This window comes from Caretta caretta, chromosome 13 (assembly GCF_965140235.1).
Source record: "Caretta caretta isolate rCarCar2 chromosome 13, rCarCar1.hap1, whole genome shotgun sequence".
Classification (NCBI taxonomy): Eukaryota; Metazoa; Chordata; order Testudines; family Cheloniidae; genus Caretta; species Caretta caretta.
In genome coordinates, this window is record NC_134218.1 from 40,994,320 (window position 1) to 41,005,291 (window position 10,972).

Below are 10,972 nucleotides of genomic sequence, written 5' to 3' on the forward strand. Positions count from 1 at the left end.
GCTTTTGCTGAAAAATTATTCAACTAACCACAAAAGCAAATGAACGAAAAAGAAAAGCAAAACAGACAGACTTGGTGGGTTCTAGTGCTAAAAGCTGAGAGATCAGGGCCCTTCTGCTGGAATGTCTCTCTGACAGTGGTGAAAGAAAGTGGAATCACAGCATGCTGAAGTAAAGAGGGTGCTAGACTGAACTCCAATTAATCAGGTTGAGGATTTATGGCATATATTATGCAGGAGGTCAGACTAGAGAATCATACTGCTCCTTTCTGGCCTTTAATTCTATGAATCTGTAACTATCTGGGAGGTTGTGTGCATTTTTACTTTGGTGTCTGAGAAGGGCCACATTCAAATATGACCATATAAAAACATAAGAATGGCCATATTGTATCAGACCAAAGGTCCATCTAGCCCAGTATCCTGTCTTCTGACAATGGCCAATGCCAGGTGCCCCAGAGGGAATGAACAGAACAAGTAATCATTAAGTTGTCCATTCTCTGTCTCCCATTCCCAGCTTGTGGCAAACAGAGGCTAGGGACACCATCCTTGCTCATCCTGACTAATAGCCATTAATGATGGACCTGTCCTCCATGAACTTATCTAGTTCTTTCCTGAACCCTGTTATCGTCTGGGCCTATACAACATCCTCTGGCAAAGAGTTTCACAGGTTGACGGTGCATTGTGTGAAGAAATACTTCCCTTTTTTGTTTGAAAACTGCTGCCTATTACTTTCATTTGGTGACCCCTAGTTCTTGCCTTATGAGAAGGAGTAAATAACACTTCCTTATTTAAAACAAAACAAAACAATGAGGAGTCCTGTGGCATCTAAAAGACAAACAAATTTATTTGGGCATAAGCTTTCTTGAGTGGCAGTTTAGACCCCATTATTTTCTATGTATAGTTGGGATGATGTTTTCCCATGTGCATTACTTTGCATTTATCAGCATTGAATTTCTTCTGCCATTTTGTTGCCCAGTCACCCAGTTTTGTGAAATCCTTTTGTAGCTCTTCGCAGTCTGCCTGGGTCTTAACTATCTTTAGTAATTTTGTATAATCTGCAAATGTTGCCACCTCACTGTTTACCCCCTTTTCCAGATCATTTCTGAATATGTTGAATAGGACTGGCCCAGTACAGACCCCTGGGAGACACCACTATTTACCTCTCTCCATTCTGAAAACTGACTGTTTATTCCTGCCCTTTGTTTCCTATCTTTTAACTAGTTACCAGTCCATGAGAGTACCTTCCTTCTTATCCCAGGATATCTTAATATTCCAGAAGCCCCAGTTTTTATGGACACACGATCATAGATGGATACAGAGATTTGAAACCTGATGACAGATATTTTGATTTGACTCTGGTTGCAGATCCCATTGCTGTGCCTAGTACTGGATTGTTTGTGGAATTTCTGCCCCCATGCGACATATGGCAGAAGGAAGTTTCTGCAGCTTTGTTTTTTGTATTTTCCCTGTCGGGATTCCCCTCACTGGGTATTTCACCCCTTCCCTGCCTCCTGTCTGATCCAGGCCATCCAGTTGCTGCTAAGATCAAACCTGCTGGTGGCACATTGCAATTTATGGGACTCTCCAGGCCCCTTCAGCACTGTTCCCAAGTGGGTCAGAACCACCTTCAAGTTGGCCCCTGGGGGAGAAGGGGTAAGAGGCAAACTGACTGAGGAGATAATCTGAGTCATTGACTATTGTCTTTGAAAAGTCATGGAAGACGGGAGACATCCCAGAAGACTGGAAAAGGGCAAATCTAGTGCCCATCTATAAAAAGGGAAATAAGGACAATCTGGGGAATTACAGACCAGTCATCTTAACTTCTGTACCCGGAAAGACAATGGAGCAAATAATGAAGCAATCAATTTGAAAACACCTAGAAGTTAATAAGGTGATAAATAACAGTCAGCATGGATTTGCCAAGTACAAATTGTGAAAACCAACCTGATAGCTTTCTTTGACAGGGTAACAAGCCTTGTGGATGGGGGCAAGTGGTAGATGTGGTATATCTTGACTTTAGTAAGGCTTTTGATACAGTCTCGCATGCCCTTCTCATTAAGAAACTAGGGAAATACAATCTAGATGGAGCTACTGTATGGTGGGTGCATAACTGGTTGGAAAATTATTCCCAGAGAGTAGTTTTCAATGATCACAGTCATGCTGGAAGGGCTTAAAGAGTGGGGTCCCACAGGGATCAGTTCTGGGTCCAGTTCTTTTCAATATCTTCATCAATGATTTAGATCATGGCATAGAGAGTACACTTATAAAGTTTGCAGACCATACCAAGCTGGGAGTGGTTGCAAGTGTTTTGGAGGATTGCAACGAAGTGGGAATGTTCTTAATGTTTTCTCTGAATACTGTGTGCATGCCTCAGTTTCCCCTAGGCATTTCTTAAGTATCTAGGTCGTGGGATAAGGGTGTGTGATGCTGTCTGCACAGAGAATGGCCGACACCCTGTCTGCTGGCAACTGATGGCCTGGGCCCCTCCTCTGCAAAGGTGCCAACTGAAGGTGTTGGAGAACAAAGAGATCAGGTGGCCTCCTGGCCTGGGAAAGAGAAAAAGGTGAGAGGAGGGGTGACAGAGTTTCAGTTTTGGAGCTGGCTGGGGAAATGGAGGGAGGCCCAGATGGGGCTCTAGCCTCCCTGCCCCCCAAGATGGACCTGACTGAGGGGTTCTGTTCTCTGTACCTACAAACTCTGTTTTAGACCATGTTCCTGTCATCTAATAAACCTACTGTTTTACTGCTCCCCTGTCACTTACTGCCAGATGCTCCATCCATGGGGTGCAGTCCATCCCACCTCAACCACCAGTTGCTCTGGATGTGATGCTCTGGAACGACTCCATATGAAGCCAGTCAGGACTCTGGGGGAACCTCCTCTCTGTGAGCAGACTGTCTCCAGGGCAAGAAGCTTCCACAGCTTCGACCTTCCTGGGGCTGACCTTGGAGCATTCAGCATCCCCTTCTCACACTGTGCGCTTCCCGCAGCGAGTCCGCAGTGCGGGAGTAGGGAAGCCAGTGGACCCGCACCCCAATTCTGCAGTCAGATGTGACTCTCAGCCAGCCAGTAAAACAGAAGGTTTTATACTCCTAAAGTAAAGAGTATAGAAAGATAGCTTTAGGAGTATAACTTTGGGAGTACACCTTCTGTGTCAGGTGAATGTAACATGACTGCATGAGATGTCTTCCTGGAGATTGGTATCATACAGAACCTTTTTCCAGAACTATATTATTACTGGTTAATAGCAATAAACTTGAATGACATTGGTTATTTGGTCTCTTGAATATATTTGATAATGAACCAAAGTGGGTGAAGCGATTTATTATACAGCACTGAGTTGCATTGTATTGGTTGCAATATAATTAAAGAGAGAATGGTATCTGTTGGACCAGTTTGTGCACGTCATCAGATCAAGACTTCCCCACAAGTCAACTTCCCATCACCACCCAGTCCCCTACTGTATTAGTTTTCATCATGTTAGTAGATACAAAATAGAGGCCAAATCATTCTTTATCTCACTATGGCTCGTATGCTCCAAAGTCTTGCATCTTTTAATAATGAGCCAGATCCAAAGTCCTTTCTAGTTAAGGAAAAGACTCTCAATCATTGACAACAAGGGGTTTTGTATCAGGCCCTGTACAAGGCAAAGGCAAGAGTTATTTTCCCCATGGCTAATATGGACTAGTATCTGTGTCTCCCCTGCCCACTCTCAAAATAAACAGTCACAGATTACATTCCTGTTTTACACTACAGCTATCCACCTCCACCTTTCCCATCCCACATACATAGCATCTTCCCTCACACTTTAGGAGAAGGAGTCCCTCGCTCTTTCAGCAAAGACCAAAAGGATAGGTGCAAGTTAGGCCATCAGGCAACAAAGTGTGGATTTTCAAAGGAGCACAGAAAGGTTAGGTGTCCAACTCCCTTTGACATTCAGGGTAATGAGCCGTTAGGGAAAAGAATAGATCTTAGGAGAAGCTTATCTCCCACCTGATGAGCCTTCCTGAGAACTTTTCAGAGAGCCTGTAAGTAATGGGTGATATGAATCTATCAGGGCAGGTGACCAGACCACATGACACTGGGCTCCATCTTGGGACATCTGTATTTTTCCTCAAACTGGTCTGGGAACCGAGTTTTGAAACAAAGGGTTCCCACCCTATGCTAAAGCTATATAAGTCAGGGAGCGATATCATGCCACACAAGAGGATTCCTGGAGAGACCTAAGGAACAAAGACTGAACTGGGGGAAGTGCTGGAGCCAGGTTAAAGAGATTTCTAGCCTGTGTATGGAAACCTGAGAAACCCAAGCTGCAAGGCAAATGCAGCTTTTGCCTTGAGAATCTGTCAGACTGCTGATATCATCGGTCAGGGTGAGAAACTGCTCATTCATAGTCAATCTAACTCGTGCGTTAAGCTTAGGTTGCATTTCTGTTTATTTGCTAGATAATCTGCTTTGATCTGTTTGGTATCCCTTCTAATCATTTAAAATCTAACTTTTATCATTAAAAGCCTTGTATATATTTGAACCTATACCAGTGTGCTTTTCAGTGAAGTATCTGGGGAAAATCTCAGCTTCATTACCACAAGTGTGCGTATTCCTCTCCACGTTGAGGGAGAGACGAACCAGGTAATGCATTCATACTGGTCAGTGTTTTGAGGAGGGCAGGACGGTCCAGCTCTGGGATCCTAGGCTGGGGAGCTGGTTGGTATCTTGACTGCAGCTTCTCTCTTTTTGGTTCATGCAGTGGCTGGCCAGAGCTTGCACGTAACTGCAGCTGGGTGCATCCCTGCCTGTGGGAATGTTGGAGGAAGTGTAGGACTGGGAGCAGTTTTGCATCTTGCCACAGCAGCACAGTGTGAGAGGGAGCCCAGACTGGTGAGACATAAATGAGACATTCCCTTTTTTCCAATTGCTTTGTCTTTTGGGTCAACAATTCTTCTGTCTCCGTTATTTTCCCTCTTTGAACCAGTTGTTTTCCATGACTTCCCCTTTGAGGTTAGTAATAAGACTGTTCTTGCACCGTTGTTTTTCCTTTCTAAAAATAAATATTATCTTTCCTCTAGGCAATAATTTCAAATTCCCACCGGCAGAAATATGAAGGGAGATTACATCATCTATTGTGAAGGAGAAATTACCAACCGAGAGAGACATAAATTTCTGTGAAAGGGAAGAACAGCAAAATACACCCAGAAGTGCCATAGGATCCAGACATCCATGTAGGAACCCAAAGCTCATTTTACTGAGATTATTGAAGACTATCAAAAGTAGAAGAGAATTGAAAATGTAGTGCAAAGATTATAATTTTAACTCGGGAAATCTGAAGGAAAGATTGGGGTTAGGGGCAATAGATCATCAGTGAGAAAGGTAAAGCAGCCCAGTTAAAATGAAATAATCTGATTATCAAATAGAAATACCTGCTCAGGCATCCACCATGTCAGAAAGAGTATGATTGCTTGTTCAATCCAGGGGGGAAGGAAATGAAGGTAGATGAGTTATAGAAAAGCATGCCTAAGAAAGAGCAATGAATGGCTTTCAGATTTAAAACATAAGAACATAAGAAGGGCCATAGTGGGTCAGACCAAAGGTCCATCTAGTCCAGTATCCTGTCTTCTGACAGTGGCTAATGCCGGGTGCTTCAGAGGGAATGAACAGAACAGGTAATCATCTACTGATCCATACCCTATTGCCCATTCCCAACTTCTGGCAAACAGAGGCTAGGGACACCATCCCTGCCCATTCTGGCTAATAGACATTGATGGACCTGTCCTCCATGAATGTATCTAGTTTATTGACTCCTTGTGTGTGTATTTTCTTTTTCACGACAAGACTCTGTTTCTTTTCCTCAAATGTGACATTTATTGCTTGTACAATTTTTGAAATAAAACAAAGAGTCTCTCTCTCTCTCTGTGTTTTTCTGGATTTCCATTTTTCTGTCATACCTTTATGTTGCACCATTGTCAATGTACCATTAACATTCCCGGTGTAGACATAGTTTCTATGGGTGCATCATAAACTAGTGAATGAGGAGATAAAAAGTGCGTAAGGGAAAAGCAAGGAAGAGAGGAGTTAACCCCTGATAGAATTTACCACTATATATTTTTCTGCCCTGTTTCCAGGCCCCATTTCAGGTGAATGTACTGCCCTCCGTTCCCGCTTTCAGTTGTGTACAGTTTGACACCTTTGGCTATTTTGAAACATATAATTTTTTTTTATGTTTGGACAGGGGAATGTTTTGTACTTGTGGTTTGACACGTCTGGCTGATTTTTTTTTAGAAAAAGTAAGGGTTAATCTGAAAGAATCGAAAGAGATGACTTAAGGAAAAGGAGGTTTAAAACAATAAGAATTGGTTCGCTTTAGTAAGGAGAGAGGTTGGTTATTAAAGAGAGGAAAGATTTTTGGTTAGGTTTATTAAGGAGAGAGAGTTTTAAAGACAAAGGTTTGAAAGAAAGGTTATTATAGAACTAAACAAAATTGAAATAAAAGAGGAAAATATAAAGGTGGATTGAAGGAGGAGCATTTAAAATAGAGATTTTTTTAATAAAGAAGAACATATCCAGGTAAAAAAAAAATAAGGTTGAAAGAAAGCACAAGATGGAAAAAAAAGGGATTTTAAAAAGTAGCTGGAAAGCCTGTGTTGAATGACAAAGGGCTGTGTGACAGAGCTAAAGTGTCTCATTCACCTGCACATCTACCAATGTGACATATGCCATCATGTGCCAGAGGTGCCCCTCTGCCATGTACATTGGCCAAACCAGACTGTCTCTATGCAAAATGGACATAAATCAGGCATCAAGAATTCTAACATTCAAAAACCAGTAGGAGAACACTTCAACCTCCCTGGACACTCAATAACAGACTGAAAAGTGGCAATTCTTTAACAAAAAAACTTCAAAAACAGACTCCAAAGAGAAACTGCAGAACTGGAATTAATTTGCAAGCTAGATACCATCAAATTAGGCCTAAAAAAAGACTGGGCATGGATGGGTCGCTACAAAAAGTAATTTTCCCTCTGCTGATACTCACACCTTCTTGTCAGCTCCATGCATCTGATGAAGTGGGTGTTAGCCCATAAAAGCTTATGCCCAAATAAATTTGTTCGTCTCTAAGGTGCCACAGGGATTCCTCATTATTTTTGTGTTGGGGAAACGTTTCTTCAAACACACTTATCTTTTAAGTGTATATTCTTTTACAAAACTTAAATTAAAAGTCAATTTTCGGTAAAACTTTAACTATATGAAAAGGTTGTGGAAATATCTTTCATGCAGGGCTTATCTCAGGAGGGGTGGGGAGGGGAGGAGAGGGAGGGAGGGAGGAAGGAGGAGGCGATGGGCTGTAGAACAGCTTCTGATTGGTCCAGCAGGGTTTCCTCCCAAGGCTCACAGCCTCTGGTATCGTTATCATTTCCCTAGGGACAGCCACTGGGTAAGCTTGCTGCTTACCTCTTGCTACTGCTTTCTATAATTTACCTCTCTCACTAGCCATGTGTTCTGCTGATGAACAAAAAAAGATGTTTCTCTCTCTTGCTGTTTTCTAAACTTTACCTCTTTCACACAGCCCTGTGTTCTGCTCATGAACAGAAAAGCATCTCTCTCTCTCTCTCGTTTTCTATACTTTATCTCTTTCACACAGCCCTTTGTCACTGAATACAGATTTTCTTCCTAATTTTTAAAATTCCCTTTTTTTCTGGCATGTGCTCTCTTTCAGCCTAATTCTTTTTCCCTTTATATTTTCCTTTTTTATTTCCAAAATAACTCTTTTTAAATGCTCCTATTTCAAGCCACCTTGATATTTCCTCATTTATTACATTTTTTTGTATTTTATAATAACCTTTCTTTCAAACTTTTGTCTTTAAAACCCTCTCTCCTTAGTAAACCTAACCAAAAATCTTTCCTTTCCTTAATAACCAACCACTCTTCTTACTAAATCTACCCTAAGCAATCTTTTATTTTTTAAACTGCTTTTCATTAAGGTCTTTCCTTCTGTTCTTCCATTTTTTTTTCCTTTAAAACCCTCTCTCCTTAATAAACCTAAACAAAAAAATCTGTCCTTTCTTTAATAACCAATCTTTACTCTTTGAAAACCTCTCTCCTTAATAAACCTAAACAATCTTTCTTTTTTAAAAACTCCTTTTCTTTAAGCGCTCTCTTTCTATTCTTTTGACCTAACCCTTCCCTTTTTTCTAAGAAATCAGCCAAATTTATCAAAACACAAGCATACAACCTTCCCCGGTCCAAACATTAAAAACAAATATTTTTTTTCAAAATGACTAACAGTGCCAAACCTGTACGCAACCAAAAACAGGAATGGAAGGTGGGACATAAACCCAAAATGGGGCATGTAAATGTCTCAGAAAAGTTTATGGTGATGAATGCTATTGAGGGGACGACTACTGAAGAGATTTCAGATTTATTAGTTCTGATACCTTTGCTTTAACAGAAAGTATATGCTACATCTCTTTGAACAGATCTGTATTTTATTGCTCAAAAATTTGGAGAAATAAACTCAGTCTCTCTCCTCTTTCTCTCTCACACTATATTTTTATCTTATTCTGTTTATTTATCTCTTTCGTTTTCTCCATTTTTTAATTTTTCTCCAGGTACATTCTCCCTTCTGAATAAAAACGACTCTCTTATTTCTATCTTGATGAATTTTCATTTCTATTTCACTTACATTTCTTTAAATGGGGTTGGATTCCAGTCTCAGTTGCTCTTGTGTAAATCCACATAAAGCGGATGCAATTTACCCTGGCGTAATTGAGATCGGTAACAGCCCATGGTCTGTGTTTAGGTTAATGTTTGTCTTTGTCTGTTTCTCAGCTGTATCTATTAAATGGTGCAAATTCTTCTTTGAATCTGCTGTGATAGAGGACAGCTGGACAGACCTTCATACGAACCGCAGCCTCTTTGGTGTTCGGTGTGTGTCTCCTGGGTTATGTCTATGCTGCACCTGGGCAGTGTAATTCCCTGCTCCGGTGACCTACACACATTATCTGTGATGGAGCTATTGTGCTAAGAATAGCAGTGTGGCCTCGGCAGCACAGACGAGCTGCCCGAGCACAATCCCATCTGAGATCCTAGGTACGTCCACACGTGGCCCTCCCAAGCCCCTGTATGTGCTGTCCTGTTCTCACTGCTATTTTTATCCTGCTCGCTTGACCATAGCTAGTATATGTACCTCTACCCAAGCTGGGAATTACACCTCCCAACTGCAGGTTAGACTACCAGTCGTTGAACTCTAAATATCTTTCGTTTCCAATCTCTTGATTTTGTTTATGTCTTCTAGATTTGTTGCTATGGCACTGATAGGATTAAGGTATTCCAAAATCCCAGCCTAAAAGTCTTTATTTAACGTTCAAGAAAGCATAAGAGAGTTAGATGGGACATTTCCGTAATTCAGTAGGGTTCCATGCTCTTGGTTCACCTATATTGGAAGCTCAATCTCTTGATTATATTAGTCTTCCTCTGTTTATTAACAACTTCATTCTTCTAGTGGAGAGATGCAGTGGTATGAGGTTACCTACTCCAGGTTTCTGCTAGTGTATCCAACAGCACAAACTGACGGCGTGCACTCCATCAATATTTAATGGTTTTCTTTTTCTAGATACAGATTATGGAGAAAGTGGAAGGAAGAAATCAAACACCCATCGTGAAATTCACCCTTTTAGGATTTGGGAATGTCCCTGAGCTGCAGCCCCTTCTCTTCCTCGTGTTTCTAGTGATCTACATTGTGACTGTGGCAAGGAACATCCTCATTATTGTGCTAGTTGTGACTGATCAGCACCTTCACATCCCCATGTACTTCTTCCTGGGGAACTTGTCCTGCTTGGAGACCTGCTACACCTCCACCATCCTGCCTAGGCTGCTGGCCAGTCTCCTGACTGGGGACAGATCCATTTCTGTAAAGGGCTGCATTCTGCAATTATACTTATTTGGTGTCATGTCAACTGCAGAATGTCTGCTGCTCATGGCAATGTCTTATGATCGGTATTTAGCGATATGCAATCCACTCCGTTATGATGCTCTGATGAATGGCAGGGTTTGTTGCCAACTGGTGGCTGGGTCCTGGATAAGTAGCCTTGTGGGCTGTGCCATAGTAGATATTTTCTTTTTCCAATTAACATTCTGTAATTCCAAAGAAATTGATCATTTCTTTTGTGATTTTTCACCCATGATTAAGCTGTCCTGTGATGACACCCAGACTCTTCAACTGGTAACATTTACTATCTCTGCCATAGGGACAATTGTGCCCTGTCTACTGACCCTGACATCCTACATTTGTATCATCGCCACCATCCTGAGAATCCCTTCCACCACGGGGAGGCAAAAGGCCTTTTCCACCTGCTCCTCTCACCTCATTGTGGTTTCAGTTTTCTATGGGACACTGATTACTGTCTATGTGGCTACAACAGCTAATACTCCCACGGTCCTACACAAACTCTTCTCTGTCTTCTACACAGTCCTGACTCCCATGGTCAATCCTGTCATCTACAGCCTGAGAAACAAAGAGGTCAATGAGTCCCTGAGAAAAGCTATTCTTAAACTGATTGCTTTCAAAAAAGCCATAGAACCTTAAAGGACAAATCTTAGCATATAGTAAAATAGAGATGAACTGAAATAGTTTCTTAGACATGGCCCATTGGAGTCCTTGAGAATAGGAGAGTCCTTGAGAACCCCTCATTGACCTTACTTCATCCATTTTCTTTCTTTCTTTCTTTTACTTGGATACTTTTTCAGTATTAATCTTTCATACATTTAATACACATTTCTTTATACAAAACTTGATACTGTAAAAAGAAAAGGAGTACTTGTGGCACCTTAGAGACTAACCAATTTATTTGAGCATAAGCTTTCGTGAGCTACAGCTCACTTCATCGGATGTGATGATATCTTGATATTGTAAGAGACATTCTTTAAGAAAAATGTTTTCTTTTCCAGACACACATTTCAGTAAAGCACTCTGCTTCATGCATCCATA

At 41.4% G+C, this 10,972-nt stretch overlaps 1 protein-coding gene and 1 long non-coding RNA gene across 2 annotated transcripts in view; both read left to right on the top strand.

The window, feature by feature from the left end:
* Positions 1 to 6,495, top strand: part of LOC142068854 (uncharacterized) — a 28,159-nt gene extending 21,664 nt beyond the window's left edge. Inside the window, exons 2-3 of the long non-coding RNA XR_012664773.1 lie at positions 4,742 to 4,872; positions 5,061 to 6,495. This is a non-coding gene — a long non-coding RNA (uncharacterized LOC142068854). The remainder of the gene's footprint in view (positions 1 to 4,741; positions 4,873 to 5,060) is intronic.
* A 3,112-nt stretch (positions 6,496 to 9,607) lies between these two features.
* LOC142068712 (olfactory receptor 11A1-like) lies at positions 9,608 to 10,570 on the top strand. The gene has a single exon (XM_075118541.1). The coding sequence runs from the start codon at positions 9,608 to 9,610 to the stop codon at positions 10,568 to 10,570; it is 963 nt and encodes a 320-aa protein (XP_074974642.1).
* Positions 10,571 to 10,972: the final 402 nt, after the last annotated feature.

Bases quoted from the DNA above. Each gene is read 5' to 3' on its own strand.
- LOC142068712 (XM_075118541.1), top strand. From the start codon at position 9,608: ATGGAGAAAGTGGAAGGAAGAAATCAAACACCCATCGTGAAATTCACC.